Genomic DNA, 23,126 nt, shown 5'->3' on the forward strand with positions numbered 1-23,126 from the left:
GTTTCCCTGCTTACTAGAGCACAATGGAGACTGAATTCCCGACTTGAAGAACTCTACAGCCACTTAAACTAATTAAGGTGCCCATTCCCAACATTGAATCGCCACACTTGGAGGGACCTGGAGCGATACCTTCCCCTCAGCTCCGTGAAGTTTGCCCCCTACAAACAGCACAAATGAAAAAAAAAAACCATATGATTTGTTAGTGTTACATCTGTGCTGTAAAAATTTGAATTTGTGCTGTTGCAGTTTTTGACTTATTAACATTTATTTATTTTGTAATTTACGTCACTGCAGCCCCCCTTAAACACCGCAGGAACTTGAATTCGGGCTCATTCATTTGAGCTACACTTGTGTCGATTTGTGCCATTCAAACTGTGATTCTATGTCCTTTGATTCTGGAGATATTAAAGGCTTTTTACATGGCAGGTGACGTCACTCCAGCCCCCTACAATGTCTCAGGAACTTGAATTCGGGCTCATTTTTTGTGTTACATTTGTGCCATTGAAATTGTGCTCCAATCTCTCTTACTTTTTTAAATATAAAAGACAGTATTTCATTTGACGTCACCCGGATCCATGAAGTTATTCAGCTTCAGCAGTAACATCGCCTTAAAAACCTATAATTAAAATTACAGGCATGACAATGAAAAATACAACTATACAAAGTATTTGGAAAATCTGCAAACTAATTATTTTTTGGAAATATTACGAGAAAAAATGTTTTTGCTGGGTTGTCTTGCTTGTTGTCGCACTGGACCTTCCTGCGAAGCTATACTCTCCAAATTCAAGCCACTCTCTGAATCTGAAATCTTTGACCTCTTGATATTGCACAGAGCCACCACCTGCACTCTTGATCTAATCTCATCGTCACTCTTACAGAACATTTCCCCGCAACTCTCCACCTTCATGTCTAACTTCATCAACTCCTCGCTCTCCTCCTCCTCTGCCTCGATGGTTGGTTATCAGTCTAGTTTCAAAGTTGGTCACTCCACTGAGACGGCCCTTCTGGCGGTGTCTGATGCTCTCCAAGCCGCTAGAGCTGCCTCCCTCTCCTCGGTCCTCATCCTCCTCGATCTGTCTGCAGCATTCGACACAGTCAACCACCAGATTTTACTCTCCTCTCTTAGTCAGCATGGAATCAAAGGTGTGGCACTAAGATGGTTTGAGTCCTACCTATCTGATAGATCATATCAAGTGGTCTGGTGGAGCTCTCATCCTTCTCCTCTGCCTCTCTCAATCGGTGCCCCGCACGGCTCAGTATTGGGTCCTCTTCTCTTCTCAATCTACACCTCCTCCCTCGGTCCGGTCATAGCCTCCCATGGATTCAAATACCACTGCTATGCTGATGATACCTGGCTCTTCCTCTCCTTTCCACCTGGTTCGTCAGACATTTCCTCACGCATTGTTGCGTGCCTGTTGGACATCTCTTCATGGATGTCTGATCACCACCTCCAACTCAACCTCTCCAAAACAGAGATTCTTCACTTCCCAGCTGGCCCATCCTCCTGTCACAAAACTGGACAACTCACTCATTTCACCTATCTCCTTGGCTAAGAGTCTGGGAGTAACTATTGACACGAATCTGTCTTTCTCTCAGCACATCAAAGCCACAACTCGGTCCTGCAGATACATGCTGCACAATATTCATAGGATCCCTCCCTACCTCGCAATTAACTCTGTCCAACTACTTGTCCAGGCCATGGTGACTTCCCATCTGGACTACTGCAACTTTCTACTGTGTGGCCTTCCTTCTACTTACTGCCATCAAACCTCTGCAACTGTTACAGAATGATGTTGCATGAATTGTGTTTGATTTGCCAAAGTGTTCCCACGTATCTCCTCTACTTATTTCTCTGCACTAGCATCCTATAGCTGCTCGAATCAAATTCAAGACCCTGGTTTTTGTCTACAAATGCATCAATAGAACTGCTCCCAGCTATTTACAGGACTTGATGAACCGCTACACCCCAGCCAGACCCCTTCTCTCCTCTATTTTTGCTTGCTTAGTTGTCCTGCGCATGAAAGGTAAAGCACGGAGGTTCTTGGTTCTGGCTTTGTTGTGGTGGAATGACCTTCTCCTCCCACTCAGAACTGCGGAAACTGTCTACATTCAAGAAGGGTCTGAAAACTCACCTTTTCCGGACCCATTTCGCCCAAGATCTCTCCAGCTCATGTATGGTGTAAATGTTCATGCACCATAACTTCGTGAGCATCTCCAGATTAGCATTTATACAGCTGCTACTCTGGCTTTGTATGTGATTGTTTGTGTATCTTATATTATAAAAAAAGGAATGGTAGGAGGGTGTCAGGATTCATCTATCCTACGTTTTGTGCACCTACTCGAGTAATGAACATCAGTGCATCAAGTGGAAGGTAACAAACTAGGTTTACTTAAGAGTCACATGTCTGCAGCCATGTCTCTTTCTCTTAATGTAATGCACAAATTGTATTTTTGCTGAGATGTACGTTGCTTTGGACAAATGTTTGTTAAATTAATAAATGTAAATGTAAATGTTTTTCAACTTCTGTTTGTTGCATGCCTGCAGGAACTATAAGCCCTAGCGACAGGTGGGTTGTGCAGCATATTATCTTGAGCGCACTGAGAGTTGGTAAGCGATAGGCCCTCGTGATAAACCTGTATTAACTCCAGTAAATCCAGATTCCCACTGGATTTACACGGAGGGCTCCAAGTGCAGTGTTACTCCTGTAAAGTAGGGGTTTGAGTACCACTACTGAGAAGTGTAGGGGAGCCGGGTTGTCTTTGTGTTTTGTGTTATGTGTCTTTGTCTGTCTCTGTGTTATGTGTAATAGTCTACTATGCTATGTATTTGGAAAGTGCATTCTGTAAGTTCCGTGGGGTAGGAATAAAACAGGAACTAATTAATTTGATGCATAAATTACTCTGAGAGACAGTTATGGTGTTTCCAGATGGAAGGTTGTCAAAAAAAGTTTTCGTTTATTGTTTGCAATTGAGTCGACATGTGTATACTTCACAACTCAGTCCTCTCACTAGGGTGAATACTTGTTTACAAAGTTTGGGATAATTAATAAATTGGACAGTTATTCTATTACGCATTTATTGATGCTTCATGCATATTCTTACAAGCAATACTGTAAGTACTGCCTGGTGCTGAAGTGGTCTTGGATGAAATGGTACTGTGATTCACTTATCCGAATGTGTGAATTAAATGCTACTGTGCTTGAGATTTCCTGCTTTGTGTTTGAGGGCTATTCTGCTCTGCAATGGAGAAAAGCACATGGCACTAACCACTGTCGCAATGAAGAACTGCGTTGCTCTTTCTAGTGTTTCAGAGGTGTTTAGGCAAACCAGAAATACACACACACACACACATTTTCGGAACCGCTCGTCCCCTACGGGGTCACGGGGAACCGGAGCCTAACCCGGCAACACAGGGCATAAGGCTGGAGGGGGAGGGGACACACCCAGGACGGGACGCCAGTCTGTTGCAAGGCACCCCTAGCAGGACTCGAACCCCAGACCCACCCGAGAGCAGGACTGCGGTCCAACCCACTGCACCACCGCACCCCCGCCAAACCAGAAATAGTGAGCAGGAAAGAATGCTCCCTGAGAGCAGGGGTAATTACTGAAAAGTAAAGTATAAGAAAATGTACGTGCTAAATTGTCCAGACTCAGATGAAGTATCCAAGGTTATCATTAGAATTAAAACCCACAGGTGTGTTGCTTGGACCGCGCAGCCAAAATCAGGAAAATAAATGAGTCAGGATCACTCTAAATCGTCTCAACTGGATCTGACTTACGATCCGGACTGAATGACAGAGTTTGAAAAAACGACAGAGGAATAGACATGGACAACCCAAAGTGGGCTCTGGAGCAGGAGGAGGAACACTAAAATTAACCCCTATCCAAATAGTAGAGAGTCTTATGGGAGAAAAATACAGGAAGGTGTGTAAGGAGTGGAATAAAATGACTTGGGGAGTGTGACCAAGAGAAGGGAGTTTTGACCCACGGAAAGTAGAGGTAGTGAGGAAGAAATTAATAGAGAAATGGGGAGATTCTTGCTGCCGTGGTTGCAGTAGAGGACAGATGATAAAAAGTTAGAAGTATGGGAAACTTTGGGCAGGAGAACAGCACTGGAGGCTACACGAAAGTGTGCAAATGACCTGACAGTATGTTTGAAAATCGAGAAAGCAAAAATTTAAGCTCTAGCCAGTGTATTAACCATGCTTTCTCAAGTGCCTGATACAGGAGAAGACCAGCAGAAGAAAGAAGAGACATCTGTGTATCTGGCAGTGCCGCAGCCCTCTCCCTACAACCCTGACCATGGAGCTGCAGGCGATGTGGAGGACGGAGACCTAGGCTTGGGAATGCTGTTCTCGCCTACAACCACCAGAAGCAGTCACGAGTATTTCCAGTTTGATCTGCATCAGATGCTGCTGATTCAGATGCCTGAACCCCGAGGTCCTGACTAGGACGGGAACTCTACAGTGGTCTTGGTGCAGAAGAGCTGGGACATCCGAGAAATGATCAATGTCTGCAATAGCCTTCTTGATCCCAGAGAAGCGGGTGGACAACATTTCTGGGAGGATATCTAGGACCTAGACGACATCTACAAACCCAATGGTGATGAATGGTCCCAAGCCCTGAGATGCAAGCTCAGCAGCGACTGGAACAGTGTGCGAGAGGAGTGGACTGGCTTGAACCGAGACGGAAGTGGCTTCAGTGGAGGGAATGGCAATGCTGACAGAGGCCGCAGAAAGAGGCAGAGGATGATCTGGGGTTCCCGATCTCGGGGCAATGGAGGTACGTGTTTCCATTGCGGAAAGCCAGGGCACTGGAGCAGAGAGTGCCCCGACAATCAGTGGACTGACCAGCAAGACCAGTTGTGGCCGGCGCCCCCTCTGAGGGGAGTGACGGCATTCAATCTCAGTGCCTAGGATGAAGCGGGGATGAGTGGTGAAGAAGTGGTTAATTCAGCGCTCTGACCTGGTGCCCCACATCACATACAGCTGATGGTCTCGCAACAAGCCATTTCCTGCTTGGTGGACACAGGGATGACGAGATCCACTATTAGAAAACAGGGGTCCCCGCAAATGAAAACCAGGTCCGCATCATGGAAGCATCGGGAATAACACAAAACCTCAGAGAAACAGATCCACCGCTCGTGGGAATGACAAAAGATATTTCTGTGACTTATCATTCATTTCTCTTTAGTGGCCACTGACTGGTGAACCTGCTGGGTTGGGACCTGCCTGTGAAGCTTGGTGTGACTGTCTCTGTGACTGAAGAAGGTACCAACATCACATCTCCAATACTGGGACTGTTTTCTCAGGAGGTATTATCGCAATACACCCTTTGGCTGCTGGACAATGACACGCTGCTGCAAAGTAAGGTCCCTCCCAGTGTGACACAACCCACACAGTTGCACTGCACAGCACACTTCTGTGCCAAAGAAACTACAGAAGATCGACAAGAAAGGGAGTTTCTGGCAGACGAATTTGAGAAAGAGACAATCATTGTGTCTGATTTGTTCCTAACAAAGTACCGCGCTGCAGCCTCTGTTGTACAGTCTCTGGCTCAAAGCAGGTGGTTTAAAGGGGATTCAGTTCCACATATATCATTGGAGAAGACAGGATACTTAGAATGGAAAGATTTAGGGTCCTGGGTATAAACTTCTGGTGTTAGGGCAGACTGGGTCCAGGTAGAAAAAGGTAGATGGATATCACAAGACGGGGAGGCGCAGAGGTACAAAGTTCAGATTGAGACTAAAGTGAGTAGGAAAGTAGCAGGATCATTTGGAGAAGTAGGGGAAGAATTACAGCAGCAGAAACTGGCTCTTGGTATGTGGAGTGTTACCTCACTGTGGGCGAAGCAGCCGGAACTGGTGTGGGAGGTTGAGAAATACCAACTAGATATAGTTGGACTCACCTCCACTCACAGTGTTGGCTCTGGAACCAAACTCCTCGATAGGGGGTGGTCCCTCTCCGACTCAGGAGTTGCATGAGGTGAGAGGCGCCGGGCAGGTGTGGGGATACTCACAAGCCCCTGGCTAGCTGCCAAACAATTGGAGTTTATCCCATTGAGGGTTGCCTCAGTGCGACTTATGGTCGCAGAGAGGAAAACTTTGACTGTTGTGTGTGCTTATGCACCAAACAGCAGTTCAGAGTATTCGGCCTTCTTGGAGAGGGTGGGTGGGGTTCTGGACAGGGCTCCAGCTACAGACTCCATAGTCCTACTGGGGGACTTCAACGCTCACGTCGACAATGACTGGGAAATCTGGCGGGGGGTGATTGGGAAGAACGGACTGCCCGATTTAAACCTGAATGATGAAATGTTATTGGACTTCTGTGCTAGCCATGGTTTGTCCATAACAAACATCATGTTCGAACACAAGATGCTCATAAGTGTACTTGGTACCAGAGCTCCTTGGGCCAAAGGTCAATGATTGACTTTGTAGTCATTTCATCTGACTTGAGGCCACATGTTCTGGACACTCGGGTGAAGAGAGGTGCTGAGCTGTCAACGATCACCATCTGGTGGTGAGTTGGATCAGATGGCGGGGAAAACTGATGGACAGACCCAGTAGGCTCAGACATTTAACGAGGGTGTGCTGGGAACGACTGTCAGAGGACCGTGTCTGGAATGATTTTAACTCACACCTCTGGGAGAGCTTCTCCATGTCTCATCCCATGGAATTACTGCCCCTCCTGGTCAGAGGCAGCGCCACTCAGTGCCGCTAGGGAACACCCACGTATCAGCTCACAGTCTCATAGGACATGGGGGTATAAAAGGAGCAAGCGGAGCAGAACCGATTGTGGATTCTTAATCAGCGGTTCCATTGTGCTCTCCTGGGGATTTGTAGTCTCTTGTTCCCTCAGTCTGTTTCCTAGGTGTTCATGTTCCAGTTCCGAGTGCCCATCCTGTCAGTTCCTGCCTCTTGGTCTCCAGTCCTGGTCCAGTGTTCCAGTCCGGTATTTCGTCACGTCTTGGGCTTCCAGTCATACTCACAGAGTAGCATTTCACTGTTCACCTTAGTTCAAACACTGTGTGTGTTTCCTGGTCTCGTGTTTCCTGTTTCACTTCCACCGAGTGCCTTACGGTCTACACAGTGCACCTTTAACTCTGCACGTGAGGTCATTCTAAGTTTCATCCGTGTTCGGACGTAATAGCAATGCGCGTCTGTGTCGGACTCCTGTCCGGATGCTACACTCCCATGTCCTGGAAGAGGTAGGGGACATGGAGTCTGAATGTGACCCTGTTCAAAACCTCCATTGTGGAAGCAGCCAGGCACAGCTGTGGCCAAAAGCTTGTTGGTGCCAGCTAGGGCGGCAACCTGAGAACCCGCTAGTGGACACAGGTGGTGAAGGAAGCTGTTAAGCTGAAGAGGTAGGCCTTAGGGCCTGGTTGGCTCTGGGGACTCCTGACTCAGCAGACAGGTACCGGCAGGTGAAAAAGGCAGCAGCGGCTGCGGTTGCAGAAGCAAAATCCAGGGCATGGGAGGAGTTTGGAGAGGCCATGGAAAATGACTATCGGTCAGGTTCAAAGAGGTTCTGGGGAACCATCCGGCAGCTCAGAAGGGGTCGGAGGAGTTTCGCTCAGGCTGTGCTCAGCAGGAGTAGAGAAACTCTGACCTCTGATGAGAACAATTTCGGGAGGTGGAAGGAGCACTTTGAAGAACTCTTAAACCTGAGTGATATGCCTTCCTTACAGGAATCAGGGCCAGAGGCTTTCGGGCTGTCAGAGTCCATTTCCGTGGTGGAAGTCACTGAGGTAGTTGGTGAGCACCACAGTGGCAAAGCACCGGGGGTGGATGAGATCCGCCCGGAACTGCTTAAGGCCCTGGATATTGCAGGGCAGTTGTGGTTGATATGCCTCTGCAATGTTGCATGGACCTCGGGGACAGTGTCTTTGGATTGGCAAACTGGGGTGGTGGTCCCTATTTTTAAGAAAGGGGACTGGAGAGTGTGTACCAACTATCGGGGTATCACACTTCTCAGCCTCCCTGGGAAAGTCTATGCTGGGGTGCTGGAGAAGAGGCTCTGGCCAATAGTTGAACCTCAGATTGAAGAGGAACAATGTGGATTCCGCCCTCGTTGTGGAACAGTGGACCAACTTTTTACCCTCTCACAGATAATTGAAGTGGCATGGGAGTTCGCTAATCCAGTCAACATGTGTTTTGTGGACTTGGAAAAGGCCTATGACTGTGTTCCCTGGGAAATTCTGTGGGAAGTGCTTAGGGAATATGGGGTACCGGGGCCACTACTGCAGGCCATTCGGTCTCTGTACATACGGAGCGAAACCTTTGTCCACATATTCGGCATTAAGTGAGGCCTGTTCAGTGTGGGTGTTGGACTCCGCCAAGATTGTGCCTTGTCTCCACTCCTGTTTGTGGTTTTAATGGACAGGATATCAAGGCGTAGTCGAGGCCAGGAGGGCATTCTGTGTGGGAGTCGGAAGGTGACATCTCTGGTCTTTGCAGATGATGTTGTCTTTTCGGCATGTCACATGGTTGCCTCCAACACGCACTAGAACGATTTGCAACCGAGTGTGAAGCGGTTGGGATGAGGATCAGCATCTCAAAGTCTGAGTCCATGGTTCTCTCATGGAAAAGGATGGCATGCCCCCTCCAGGTGAGGGGAGAGAATTTGCCCCAGGTGGAGAAGTTTAAGTATCTTGGGGTCTTGTTCACGAGTGAGGGGAGAAGGGAGATTGAGATCGACCGCAGACTAGGAGCAGCAGCAGCAGTAATGCGGTCACTGTACTGGACTGTAGTGGTGAAGGGGGAGCTGAGCCATACGGCGAAGCTCTCCATTTATCGGTCGATCTACGTCCCTACCCTCACCTATGGTCATGAACTTTGGGTACGGCTGGGGATCCCCCAGGCTGAGCTGGAGGAAGTTGCGGGGGACAGGGGTGGCTGGGCCTCTCTGCTCTCCCTGCTGCCATTGTGACCCTATTAGGACAAGCGGGATGGAAGATGGATGGATGGATGGATGGATGGATGGATGGATGGATGGGGAAGAATTACAGGAGGTGAAGACTAAACCTGAGTGGCTAAATGAAATTCCAGACATTTTGTGGTCTCAGGGAAAGAATGACTACGGGGAAATAAAAACAGCAGCTCCACTGAGAGTGCATCAAAAATCTAGTTTTCGACCGCGGAAAGCCCAGTACCCTTTGTCGAGGGAAGCTGAGGATGGTATTGCACAGGTACATGAAGATCTAGTCAAACGAGGTGCCATAAAGTAGACTACTCACCTGTGAATTTACCTGTCCTACCAGTAAAGAAAGCAGATGGGTCTTGGAGGGTTGTAGAGGACCTCAGAGGGGTGAATGAAGCAATACATGCAAGAGCTCCAGTTGATCTGAATTCTGCTATCATTTTGTTAATTCCTCCCAGTGCTAATTGGTTTTCTGTCATACATCTTGCAAATGCTTTTTTCTCAATCCCTGTTCACCCTGACTTACAATACTGGTTTGCTTTTGCTTTCAGGGGTAAGCGCTGGACGTGGACAATGATGCCACAGGGTATACCGAAGCGCTCAGCCTGTATGGTCAGGAGCTGTCAAAACCTGTAAGGGTTTGTCGCACCCCATGGAAGTGCAGTGGTGCAGTATGTTGATAATCTGCTTTCGTCTTCATAAACTAAGCTAGCTTGTGAAATAGATACTCAAGCGCTCCTAGTCTACCTAGCGGAAAATTGCCATAAAGTCTCCAGAAAGAAGCTGAACTGGATTACCTGGGACACATCCTAACCCCATCAAGTCATTTCTTGGGGACCAAACGAATACAATCAATATTGAAGATGCCAAAAAACCATAACCAAATCACAGATGCTTTCTGTCTTGAGCTTGACTGGATATTGTTGCCATGGATCCAGGACAATGTGCAAAGAGCTGGACTATTGCTTAATATGATACAGGATAAAGGCCTTTCTCTGACAGACAGACTGATGTGAAGCAAGCCTTGACGGTTGCCCCAGTGATTAGGTTGGGATGATGAGGGACCGTTGGGAAAGATGGAATTGGCTGACACACCACAAATAACAAACCTTTTTCTCCTCGCACCACTTATCCAGGAATGGCTATGGCAGCCCATGGCTTGGCCCCTGTTTCGCAAGACGCAATAGTGACAACAGTGTTCAGTCACTGGGAAGCCCCAGGATTCACCGCCCATGCATTGGCAGGCTGTTAGAATTGTGTAGTATTCATGGACTATAACATTGGCAAGGCGACCTCACTAACTACATTGACCACTCCTCTGCCTGATGGATCTTTCACACAAATCTAGCTTGATTTCATTGACTTAACTCCAAGAAGAGAATACAAGTATTGTTATGGTAGTGGTTAAAGGTCAAGCAATCCAATGAAACTGTCAAAATACTAGGAGTATCTCCTTTTGAGGTTCTGACAGGTCTCCCAATGCCGGCCCCCATGCCAGGTGGTCGTGTAACATTACAAACCGTGGATGATGATTTATTGTTCTATCTTAAAGGGCTGAAAAGGAGTCTGAGTGCAGTCCATCAACAGGTTTGAGATTGCTGGAGGACGCTGGACACCGGTACTGACTGGGTCATGGTTTGGGAGATGTGAAGAATGCTGGAACCAACCCTGCTGGAGAGGCCCCTACCAAGCATTGCTGACTAGTCCACATGCAGTTAAGATTGAAGACTTTGACTCTTGAACTCATCTGTCTCATGGCATTGCAGTATCGGGATAATCTCCTCTTACAAGATGACAACGAGGGGGACTAAATGTGAGCATTTCATGCTCAAAAGGGGAGTGTGGTGTGAAAAATTGTTTGTTCAAGTGCGGTGTGAAATATATTCAAGTAGTTAATATTTTCACATGATTAATATGTTCTAGTGTGATGTAAAAGTTAAGACGTTCAGAAAATGTATGCTGTCTGTCTAATGCAATGGAGAAATGTTGACAGGGAAACAAAATGCAAAGAAAGTTTGTTATAGACTGTTGCCTTCCTGGCGCAGTTTTGTGTCGGATACAAGGGAAGTTTCGAAAGTATTGCCATGCTTTATGATGACGTATGTATAAGTTTGCAAATTAAAGGAGGCAATGCAAACCGATTGGAGAGACACCCAGCTTTTTAAGGTTCTCCCATTGGCCGATGTTGTTGTGAAAAGTCTCTATGTGTCTGAGTGTTTTGTACAGATCTCCTGTGGCTGAGTGGTTCCTGAAAAGGAAATATAATTTCATTCACAAGCAGGTGCAACGGACAAGAAGTAACTGGACAGCCAAGCCATCCTCACACCTGTGCAGTAACCACTTTGGCAAGGACTGTTTCGAACCGAGGCCCTTGTTCTCGGCAAAGTTGTCGTCTAAAACATCCCTGATGCTATGTAAGCTGCTGTGAATAAAAGCTTAGCATAAATATAATTTTGGCCATAGAAAAGTGTTTGTTTGCTCCTAATGTGACAGGCATAAATACAGAAAAGAAAGTTGGAAACGTGGACCTTCGGTCAATGTTTGCCTTAAGCCTCTGCTTCAGAGAGGGATGATGGATGAAGGATAGTCAGGGAAGAGGAGAGGAACCCTTGATGATGATGATGTATCATTCAGAATGTTAATCCCTGTCTAACCCCATCCTCACAAAGCCCCTCAACCAAACTGGCCAGGGCAGTGGTTCTAAAATGATATTGGTGCCAAACGTTTCTGCTGGATCAAGACTGATGGTTTTTCTGTTGTGGGGTGCATTGACTGTGCCACATGTCCACTCCAGGGGAAACCTCCCACCAAGAAGGCCAAGGTGCTGCACAAGGCTGCCTGGTCCTCAAAAATCGGGACATTCCTGTACTCCCAGGGAGTTGGACAGCTGCTGAATGGCACCATGACTGGGCAAGACGGTGAGTGGCCTCTGGGGATGCGACAACGTTCAAATTCAAATGTTGTTGAACTTCAAACGTTTTTGGCAGATCCAAAATCTGTCGAATTGTATCAGTGCTTTTTCGGTGGATACAAATTTGATGAGGAAAAAAGTAGTCAAAGCAACTGAGCTCATTAAGAGCTTTATTTTATACAGTACTGTACAAGAGTCTTAGGCACTTAGATGTTTCACAAATATGTTTAGACTATTATTTAGTGTCTTCTGCGTTCGTGTCAATGGGAAAGAGCATATTTTAGATTTCCAAGCATTCTTTTTGCAAAAAGTTACAGTATTACAGTAAGGGTTTTGTGTGTCGTTAAAGAAAGTAAAATAGTAATAAACCACTTTCTAAATAGAGAACTTGAGGTCTTTGTATGGCTCACCAGTTAACTGAAGCAGAAACAACTGTATAGAGGCAATAAAACAGTGAGGGACAAACACGCAGAATATGTGAGGTTTTGTCAGATGTGGCCGTTTAACTCTTATATCTTACACCATGGCAAGAGTGAGTACAGCAACAAGACACAAGGTGGTCGTCCTCGGGACAAGCGCTTGACGATGGATGGTTACTGAGCTTTGTAGGAAGTTTATTAATAAAGAGCGTTATTTTTGAATCATTCTCACTTTACAGTATGGGTTGCACAGACTAGTCGATTTGTCGGCTTTACCGCTCTGTGATGACACTTTAAACTTGACCTGGACTAGTCGCTGATCACGTGATTATGACACTAACAACATGGACGCCTCCGAGAAAACAACAGGTGAGGAGCCTGGTGGGTCACTGCAGCAAACCAGCAGCGGTTCATAAATTGTGTGGAAATACTTCACTAAGGATGAAGCCTGTGCTACTGTCACTTGCAAGTAATGCAAGTCCGTCCTGATGTACAACAAAAGTACAAGTGCGATGCACACAAAGGCATCCGCTAACACTATGATCCAAATCCTCTCGACAGCAGTTAGCGACTTCACAAAACGCCTTGCTGTAATGAAGAAAAGACGCCGGCTGCAAGTCAGCAAGTTGCTGGTGAATTTCACTGTTAAAGATATTAGACCTTTAGCTGTACTAGATGTGATGCAAAATAAATAACGATATAACTTGGGTCTGTGTACGTTGCATTCATGCGTTTTTTTATTCAAAATTGAAAAAGAAAATGCGATGCTTTCATTCGTTTTTTGTTTAAAAATTAAAAACAAATTATGAATTAACGATGTTTAAAAACCATTTTTTTGCTCAAAATGTAAAATATTTAAATTATGCCTCATTTATAGTTTCTTGCCATCTTGTTTTTTGACTTTGAATTATTTCATTTTGTGGTATTCTTGAACAACCTACATGTAAACGAATTGAAACCGCTCATCATGCATCACAGCTTCATCGAACATCCTGGCTTCGCTCCAAGTTATTGATCATGAGTTCATAATGGATCACTAGGTGCTTTTCCAAAGCAGCAAGAGTGACAGTGAGGGACGATGACATGTCCACTGAGAAAATCGGCAGTATTTTGCACGTGCTACTTCTTAAATTTATTACTAATTATTAAGCGCAGGTGGTAAAAGCACGGTGAACTGCTAGTTTACATTATTTAGCAGATGCTTTTCTCCAAAGCGACTACCAATGAACTCTATGTAGTGTTATCAGCCAACACACCTTATTCAGCAAGGTTACTTACACTGCTAGATACACTACTTACAATGGGTCACTCATCCATACATCAGTGGAACAAACTCTCTCTCTCACTCGCACACTATGGTGAACCTGAACAGCATGTCTTTGGATTGTGGAAGGAAACCAGAGCACCCAGAGAACATGCAAACTCCACAGAGACTGAGTGGGGATCAAACCCATGTTCTCTCATACCACCCAGGTGCCGTGAAACAGCAGCACTACTAGTTGTAGTGCTGTGCCGTTAGATTGGAAATATTATGCACTTCAGGATATTCATCATATTTGGTATTGTGAGATTTTGATTTCTACACTTCGTATGATTAAATGAAAAGAGAAAATTAATAACCAAGTCCTTTTCTTTTTGCGTGTGCTCAGCAACAATAAAAAGCCATTTTGATTTTTCTGCCTTATTAAAACAAAAAAATGAATGAGTTTGTCGGTTGTTGCAGAGCCTTCCCTTCTCATGTGTTTTTATTCATGACGTCATCAGCGATTAGTCGACATCGACTCGACTTTCATCACATAACTGTCGACTCGAAAACAACTCTGAAGTCATGCAACCTCTACAGCTTTTTTTTTCCAAGTTCCTAAAACTTTTGCACAGTACTGTAAGTATATGCATCGCTGTCTGAAAGTGTAGGGGCACTTGGGAGAGACTGTGACAATTAATGATTGTATTGTACTACAGAACTGTACTACACCACTATACACATCTATATCTGTAAATGACTACTCAGTGATTTGTGTATATTTGCATATTGATTACGCAGTGATAAGTATTACTGTAACATTTTGCAATCCATGTGTTTCATTGTATTCTTTTGTGTAATGTAAGATGATTTGCATAAGTTCACATATGCAGCTTGTTTTGAATTTTTAAGTGGAAATACTCATACTGATGTTAATGAATGCTTATATTCTTACTAATATTTAATTTGTGCATAAACTGATTGTTTTGTTTCTTTTAAATTGCTGAAAAGAAAAATTACTCCTGTGTGTAAAGTTTAATGCATATAAGTATTTATTTTCTTTTAATTTATATGTGCATCTGGATTAGTAAAAACGATACATTCCTTTTTAATTTTCATTAAAAAAACCGCATCTGCGTTCACATCCGTACGGATTTATAAGTTTAGATCCGTATTCAGCGGATTTGAATTTTGATCAGCTCCCTCACATCCCTAGCCGGTCTCCTACATGGAAGGAGAAAGGCAAACTCATCATGTTTGGGTATCGTACTCTGTATTGCCCCACGACCTCCCTTGGACAGGAGGTACATGGTAGGTTAGGTCAACAGACTTGGATCCTGAAGATTGCCATGTTACATTTGTGTAAGTGTCTTGCTCTTGTACCCTTGAGAAAGGTGTCTAAATTTTTCCAGTGAAATATTTTGAATGAATCCTACTAAAAACCTGTGGTCGAAAATGAAGAGGACAGTCCACAAGTGCAAAAGTAGGACTATCAAAGATCTTGAAATGTTTTGTATGGAGGAGGTATCCAAGAGACCTCCAAAAGTCCTCCAGCCTCACACTACAGGAAGGGCCTCAGTGCTACTATCTGCTCCAGGGGAGGCTTCACCAAATGTTAATTGCAATGGTGCACATTTTGAGAAGACATTTATCTTTAATGAAATGTTTTATGTTCGAAAAATTGCATTAAAGGTATATGGCTCCCCCATATGTCTGAGCCCAAAATATGACTCATTGTATGCTTTATTTTACACATTAATTTTTGCTCAGTTTCATGAAGGGTGCCAGTATTTGTTCAGCTGACTGTAAAAGTGAGGGGAGAAAACTACCTGTACAGCACTGCTTGATGGGCACAGTGGGACAGGATTCACATGGTGGTACCTGGCTAGAGCTACTGACATGTTGCTTTACTCTTTCAGCGGTGGCTACTGGCTTCGACTGGGACACCTACCTCACGGAGAATGGCTTCGATGCCGCCCCCGTCACCTGCTTCAGACACGTGAGTCCATCTGTAGGCTCTGTCTTGGGTACTGGATTGATGCTTTATGTCCAAAGAATACTTAGCTGTGGTGGTGTAAATCTCAATGGAAGCCTGAAACATGACCATCAACACGGTCCTATCTTTAAAAACTTGAGATCTTTCCCTGATATGCCCCAGGTTCCAGTCATGAATTTTTGTGGTCATTTACATAGTTTTGAGGTTATATCAGTGATCGTGTACATCTTAGCAGTTTTGCCATGTGATTTTCAAGAAACCCCATATTTGAACAGTGTTGTCCCGCAGGTACCGCTTTACTCCCAGTGGGATGATGTGACGGTGGGGCTGAAGGTGGAAGTCCTGGACAGCGATGCCGTACTGCCCAGCAAGGTCTACTGGATTGCCTCCATCATCTGTCTCGCAGGTTCACCATTGGAGGGCGCCGATGGGCAGAGCCACAGTCACGTATCACAGTCTGGTCCCCCTGTGTGGATTAAAAATATGGGGCACGCTGTGTTGAGCCTGTTGAGCTGTGTAAATGACCGAGTGGAGCCCTGAGAGCTCACCACTGTGGCCACTTGCCTTCCTGCCAGGTTACAAGGCCCTCCTGCGCTATGAGGGCTTTGAAGATGATTCCAGCCATGACTTCTGGTGCAACCTGGGCACTGTGGACATTCACCCCATTGGCTGGTGTGCTGTCAACGGCAAACTGCTCGTGCCTCCTCAGTGTGAGTGGCCGGGCTTGCCCTGTCGTAGGCTTTGGGAGTACACATCAGCTTCTGGATGCCAATGTGTTTCTCTGTCCTCTAGCCGTCCACCAACGCATCAAAAACTGGAAGAAGTACCTGATGAACCGGCTGGTGGGAGCGCACACCTTGCCTGTCGACTTCTACATCAAGGTGCTGACCTGTTCAGACCCCCATGCTGGCCTGACCCAACCTGACTGAATAGAAACTAGTTAGGCTGTGCACTCAATGACCACTTTATTAGGTACACATGCATAGTACCAACCAGGTGTACCTATTAAGTTGGCCAGAGTGTCCGTATAGTCTAGCTGATTGTGTCATGAAGAGGAGCGTTAGGGCTTTACATTGTCCATTCACTGTGTGTTTGTATTGTTGGTCATATTGTTGTATTGGTGCTCAGAACTGTCGAGTCAATTACAGCCATGAGGGTGTAGGAGTAGCAGGGGTGTAGTGGTTAGAGCTGTCACTTTGTAATTGAATTCCCATGTTTGAACCCCCCCCCCCCCCCCTACACTGTTGTATGTTGGTCTTGGTGTCTACCCTGAATTGATGTATTAAAGCAGTATAAATGGGTAAATTGTTGCAAGCAGCTTTGTGTACAACGCTAACAACGTAAGGTGCTGTGTTGTGTGAGCGCCACAGTATTGTGCCCGGTATGGATGCCTCTGTGTTTGATTCTTATTTCCTATTCTCCCTTGCAGATGGCAGAGAGCATGAAGTACCCGTTCCGGCAAGGCATGCACGTGGAGGTGGTGGACCGCACGCTGGTGAGCCGCACGCGCACTGCTGTGGTGGACACGGTGATTGGCGGCCGTCTGCGGCTGCTCTACGAGGACGCAGGGCTGGAGGCTGGCGGCGAGGCACTTTCCGACTTCTGGTGCCACATGTGGAGCCCGCTGTTGCACCCCGTAGGCTGGTCCTGCAAGGTGGGCCATGTTATCAAGAGCAGCGGTAAGCACTGGCTGTGGGGGGGCCTTGACATCTGTTGTGGACGAGGAAAAGGAGAGGAAAGGGAAACGTTTGCTCTCTGTTTCAGACAAGCGCGTGGACATGAGCAGCCACCCAACTTTCCGCAAGATCTACTGCGACAGCGTCCCCCACCTCTTCAAAAAGGTCAGGCTGTCCATGTGTGGACCTTGAATGTCTGGGTTCATACAGTGTGTATGTGTGTACGTATATACACACACACACACACAGAGGTTTGTGTAGAATGCTGTATTTCTGTTAGTCTATTTCATGGTTTCATATACTGTGTTTATGGTGTCAGCCTGAAATGTCTGTATGTTGTCAGTCGTCATTCTGTGTGTGTGCTGAGTTATTGCAGTACACTGACTTGAAGATTTGTGTATTTTGCTGTGATATGTATTTGGGTTGACTGTGAGCGGCTGTGCGTTTCAGGTCCGGACTGTGTATATGGAGGGGGGCTTCTTTCAGGAGGGGATGAAGTTGGAGGCCATTGACCCTCTCAACCTGGGCAACATCTGTGTGGCAACTGTGCGCAAGGTGCTCCATCTCTCTTTCTGTCTCACAGACACACTCTGCAGTCACTCTCCTTATCCATTCTGCAGCACCTCAGCATACTCGTCCCACACTAAGTACTGTGTTCCCCAGAGGACATCCACCCTCAGTCTGTTTTACACCCTGCTGCTCCATTGGCTGAAATTTCAGGGATTTTGTGACCTAGAATGTGCCGTGTTACACAGGACATACGTCCACCATCCTCTCTCACCATCTGTCTGTCTCTTAGGTACTGCTGGATGGATACCTGATGGTGGGTCTCGACGGGGTGGAGACAGAGGACGGCTGGTTCTGCTACCATGCATCCTCCCACGCCATACTGCCTGTGGGCTTCTGTGAGAAGAACCAGATCCCCCTCACGCTGCCCGCTGGTATGTCCTGGCTCACCTCCATGTTCCAAACAGACTTGTAACCAAAAGGTTTTGATCTCTGCTGTTATACCCTTGAGAGTGGTGTTGAACCTGAGTTGAACAGGACTTGAACTGGTGTCCTGAAAAAGTCACATTTTTAAAAACTGCTTTTGTTGTCATGCTCTCTGCAGCATCCCCCAGCATGTCAGTGAGACTTGTTTTGTCAACACTTGAACCTCATGCAGGCAGGTGTGTAAATGCCACATGTCTGTGTCACCAACAGGTTATGACCGGGTGACCTTCACCTGGCCCAAATACTTGGAGGAGACTGGAGCCATCGCTGCACCGGCGAGACTTTTCAACACAGTGAGTCCAGTAGAAACACCTGTCCTTGTATACATGGGAACCCTCTGAGACTGCATTCCCAGTCCATATACTACTGGTGCAACTCCGATGGCTGGGTGAGGGTGGGAAGGGCTCAAAAACAGATAATAGATCTTGTTTTACTGTGACGACTCTGTCTTCTCCTGAAGGACTGCCCCGGCCACGGCTTTGCCCCAGGGATGAAGCTGGAGGCAGTGGACCTGATGGAGCCGCGGCTCGTGTGTGTAGCCACCGTGAGGCGCTGTGCCGGCCGCCTGCTTCTGCTGCACTTTGATGGCTGGGAGCCCGAGTTTGACCAATGGGTCGACTACCAGTCCCCCGACATCTACCCCGTGGGCTGGTGTGAAATCACGGGCTACCAGCTACAGCCCCCCATTGCCTCCGGTAAGGGCAGGACTAGTGCAGGAGGAGAGGGGAAGGTGGGGACACCACTGCAGCTTTTCCAGTTAAAATATATACATACAGAATGTGTCAGTGGTTGTGGATAAGGAGGCAGCAGAATGTTTGGGGTAAGTAGATCTGTTGTTGGGGGGTATTCACGTATGTGAATATCAAATGTTAAGTCTTGTCGCCTCCATGTGCTGATGTGGTGTGTTGGTTGGGTTTTGGTTAGTTGGTGGTTAACGGATGGCTGGAGTGGGAGGTTTCTTGGTGGGTGGAGTCACTGGGACTACGCCGCGAGCATGGAGGGGGGTGGGTCTGGGATGCCAGATCTCACAGTTGAGCCTTCTGGAGATGTCGTGGGCTCAATTCAATGAAACATCAACAAAGGAAGGTGCCCACTTTACAACCCCAGCGAAATGCTCGCTGTGGCTCCCAGTGAGGAGAGTAGTACCTGTCCATGATGTGGGCTGATTTGTAGGTGGAGGGAGATATTCTGAGGTTGGTTGGGTGGTATATAGGGTTTTAGGAGGGATGGGGTACTGGTGGCATGGTTGGTTTGTGTCCAGCCCCCTTAATTTTGGCACATGGGTTTGAACATCTTTCCCTGTGTATTATTGTATTGGGTCTACACTGTACTTTGGGTAAGAAGCTATGATTTTTAAATTAATTTTGTCCTCGTTAATCAACGGCAAGGAGTAGTTGGTCTAGTCCTTCAGTACTGGTTCTGGCTTGGAAAAATGCTCAACTTGTTGGTCACAATACTGTTACTACACTGACATATCCTTTCTCTCCCAATTGCAGAACCTGCACCAAGAGAAGAAGCGCCCAAGAAACCCAAACTCCTGGGTAAAAAAAGTATGTTCGACTATCTCCAACATCGCACATTGCCACTTGCTCTCTTATTGGCTGAGTTTTTGAAGTTCATCTTCGTTCGTATCCCGATCCTCCGATTCATCCGTCCACTCCTCCCAGCCTCTCATCCTCGTCACCACTCTCATGCCATTCCAGAGAAGAAGATGGTGAAGAAGAAACTGGCTAACCTCATCTCCAAAAACTTACCCCCACCTCGAGCGCGCCAGCGTTCTCCAGGCAGTGACCCGTCTCTCAAAGCAGAGGAACTGGGAGATGACAGTGAGTCACCTTTTCCAGCAACACCTTTTTTTTGCCAGGGTCTGGATGCGCCATCATACCGTAGAAGCAGTACTAAGACCACGTCACAAGATTCTTAAGGAACTGTTCCCTTACCCCTCCGACCACTTTAATAAATAGTGATGAGAACACCAAATCATCATATTTTCTAAAGTGGCACATTTTTCCACTCTGTTTATTTTTAATTGCGATTCCCCCTCCCTTCCACTTACCTATTTTCTATGATTTCTGCTTGATGCTGCATGAATGCAACCCGTGTTTGTGTCCATGCAGTAGAGGGCAGTAAAGAGCACCAAACAGAGTGATTGTTGTGCCACCTCCAGTTCAGATCCCTCCTACAGTATTTACAGCTCCTCTTTGGAGTTCTAGGGTACTGGTGATTAATAACAAGCCAAGGGCCATTGCATGTTTATGACATGAACTGGTCAGCAGTGAAGGAACGCCTCTATTATTAATTCTTTATGAATTATAGTTTGACACCGGCCAGCCAGCGGGAACCTGTGTCTGCACTATGTCAGCCCACAGTGACTCTCCGAACGGCGCGAAGCGGCAGCCTTTTATTCAGTTTTTACACCCACAATCACGTAATGAAAACAGTTCTTTGTTCTTTCATTGCGCCATTTATTAGTTCCTGGGACCTTGGCTGGTACCCTGCTCATCTTAACAACCCACAGCTTGTTTTTCCCTTTTTTTCTTTTTGTTTTATGCCTCATGTTTGAGTTTTAACATATATAGATTACTGCAAGTACTTAGACAGCTCTGCCCTTTGCGCTAGATAATATAGCAAGATACATTTTACCGCATGCATAGTAAGTTCAAGGAAAGTTTAAAAAGTAATGTTACATTTAGAAATTCTTCTCTCACACTCCCTCCTTTGAGTCTGTGAAGGCTCACATCATACCATTGTCATTACTGTCATTTATAGTGGCTTCCCTATCAGGGAAGAATGTAGCATACTTGTACGTGGTAAATGCAGTCCCAGTCATTATCTTCATAAACATACTCTTAATACATGAAAAACAACAACAGCAAATGAACAAAACAATCAAAACAGGCATGCAAACCACCATTAATCCGTTGATTATACCTTTTCCCCATTCAGGCAGCTGAATCCGTCCCCACAGACTTGGATCTGGAGGGACATGGGCCTCCTTAGCAACCGTTTTGATGTGATCTGCCAGTGAGTTAATATGTTCCGAATTGTCCGGGATATATGTGCAACATTCCTTACTGACTACTGTGCAGGTACCTACCTCCCCAAGCAGCTAGAAGGTAATCTAAGGCTAATCTGTTCTGCAAGGCCACTGTATGTAAGGCTACCATTTCTGTGGAAAACGTGCCTAGGGAATCTGTGGTGTCGTTTGCCAGTTTTTCCAGGGCAGGTAAAAGAAAATTAATGGAGTGTCCTGTTCTAATGGCACCATAATAAGGTAACATTCCTGAAAGAACAAGTTGCCCTTCATTAAAACCATAATTGGCCTTTTTCTCATCAGCTGTACTCTTTTAGCTCTCGCATGCCATGGATGTGTGTCTAACTTTCTGACATGGGGAACTACATAGCCTAAGTAGCATGAGCCTGACCACTTATGAGATAACCATGGATATGCATGTTGGCACATATCCAGTATGTGTTATAGGGCATACAAGAGTAGTTAGACAAGGAAAAAGTAATACTTCTCCTATAAGTCATTCCTCTAAAGGTGTCTCAAGAGGGTCTAAAACCTGTCTTATTTAGAGCACCACTGGTTCCTGCTTATCTAGCTGTGAAATTACAGTGGAGTCTGCCAACGGGTCAGATCCCATACCGGTCTAAACAAATCCAGCCAGTCTACTTCCCGGTGTGCATGAGATACGGAAGAGCATCAGCTTGATCGGTAAGGTTGAAATGGCGGGAATATCTAGGTAATAGTGGGACATGATAGCCTCTTGAATTCCAAAACTCAGACGTGTTTAAAAAAAAAAAAATTGTCCCCTTGTATATGCCATGAGGAAAAAAGCCCAAAAGGACTACTTTTGATGTAGATACAGGGAATAAAGGCAAACCGGAGGAAATAGAGTGAGGAATGTGAGTGCACACCCAGCAACTGGACTGGTTAAGCGAGTTTGCAAACCTGAAGTCAAAGCCAATCAGGTATTAAATCCATATAGTCCATTCTCATTTAGGTGTTGCTCTACACCATGGAACAGAAAAAAGAAACATATCAAACACATCAATAACATCATAAAATGCATACTGTCCTTTCTTCAGTTCTCCGGTTGGGGAACCTTCCTGCAATGAGTCACGTGTGTCCAGGAGTCAGCTCCTTTGACCTTGACTGTGTGTGGAGTCGTCAGCAGCACTTGGTACAGGCCTCTCCACCTAGGCTGATTCCAATGCTTGCATCTGAGGTCTCGAATCAGCAGCCAGTCACCGAGTTGAAAGGGTTGCACCGGGTCAGGTGTCTCCGGAACTCACCAGTTGACCTTCACCCGCTGATGAACCTGCGTGAGATGACTTTTTCAGACCTGTGAGGTAAATAGAGAGATCATTATCTGTCTTCATCAGACTGACAGGACATCCAAGACTTGGAATTGGCATTGTTCTCCCGCTTAACACTTCAAATGGAGAAACACCAAGTTGTTTGTGAGCTTTGCCTCTCATCATAGCTAGAACTACTAACAGTGCATCAGGCCAAGCAAGTTCTGTTTCTGCACAAACCTTAGCCAGTTTCAGTTTAAGCATCTGATTTGCTCTTTCCACTATTCCACCACTGTGGGGATGGTACACACAGTAGTGGCGGAGGTCACACCTCAACCATTCGGCTAGGTCGTGAATGAGAGTGTTTATGAAATGAGTGCCGTTGTCACTGGTTACGTGTGACGGTATTCCCCACTGTGGAATGACTTCCTTGAAGAGATGCTTAGCTACACTTCTGGCATCTGCGCATTTACACAGAATTGTCTCAATCCACCTGGTAAAAAAGGTCAACTAACACCAGACAGTTCTTGTAGCTATGGCATGGTGTCAACTCGGTAAAATCTATTTGAATATGTGCAAACGGACCCTCGGGTAAGGGTGTCACGGAACCTGGAGTGGCTGTCGCCTTGCCAATGTTATACTATAAGCACAATGAACACTTCGCA

General features: G+C 46.1%; 1 protein-coding gene across 3 annotated transcripts; it reads left to right on the plus strand.

Moving 5' to 3' along the window:
• The first annotated feature begins 12,479 nt into the window (after positions 1-12,479).
• On the plus strand, positions 12,480-21,590 carry LOC108939898 (lethal(3)malignant brain tumor-like protein 2). Of its 3 annotated transcripts, XM_029246816.1 has the most exons (14): positions 12,481-12,620; positions 15,414-15,493; positions 15,779-15,896; positions 16,066-16,200; positions 16,283-16,371; positions 16,920-17,169; positions 17,255-17,331; positions 17,617-17,721; positions 17,966-18,107; positions 18,370-18,452; positions 18,620-18,854; positions 19,656-19,709; positions 19,827-19,985; positions 21,106-21,590. In XM_029246816.1, exons 1-14 carry the CDS (start codon positions 12,596-12,598, stop codon positions 21,111-21,113), a joined length of 1,560 nt encoding a protein of 519 aa, XP_029102649.1. In that variant the 5' UTR covers positions 12,481-12,595; the 3' UTR covers positions 21,114-21,590. The 3 variants fall into 3 exon arrangements, with proteins under 3 accessions (XP_029102646.1, XP_029102649.1, XP_029102647.1); XM_029246813.1 differs by lacking the exon at positions 21,106-21,590 and having other exon boundaries at positions 12,480-12,620; positions 19,827-20,127; XM_029246814.1 differs by lacking the exon at positions 21,106-21,590 and having other exon boundaries at positions 12,483-12,620; positions 19,863-20,127.
• Positions 21,591-23,126: the final 1,536 nt, after the last annotated feature.

The sequence above is a fragment of the Scleropages formosus genome, chromosome 20 (genome assembly GCF_900964775.1).
Source record: "Scleropages formosus chromosome 20, fSclFor1.1, whole genome shotgun sequence".
NCBI lineage: Eukaryota > Metazoa > Chordata > Actinopteri > Osteoglossiformes > Osteoglossidae > Scleropages > Scleropages formosus.

What these genes read in the sequence shown, in the direction of transcription:
- LOC108939898 (XM_029246813.1), top strand. Translation starts at nt 12,596, where the DNA reads ATGGACGCCTCCGAGAAAACAACAG. An exon ending in CCATGTTATCAAGAGCAGCG is followed by an intron (nt 17,170 to 17,254) that starts GTAAGCACTGGC and finishes TCTCTGTTTCAG; the next exon opens with ACAAGCGCGTGGACATGAGC. An exon ending in CAAACTCCTGGGTAAAAAAA is followed by an intron (nt 19,710 to 19,826) that starts GTATGTTCGACT and finishes CACTCCTCCCAG; the next exon opens with CCTCTCATCCTCGTCACCAC.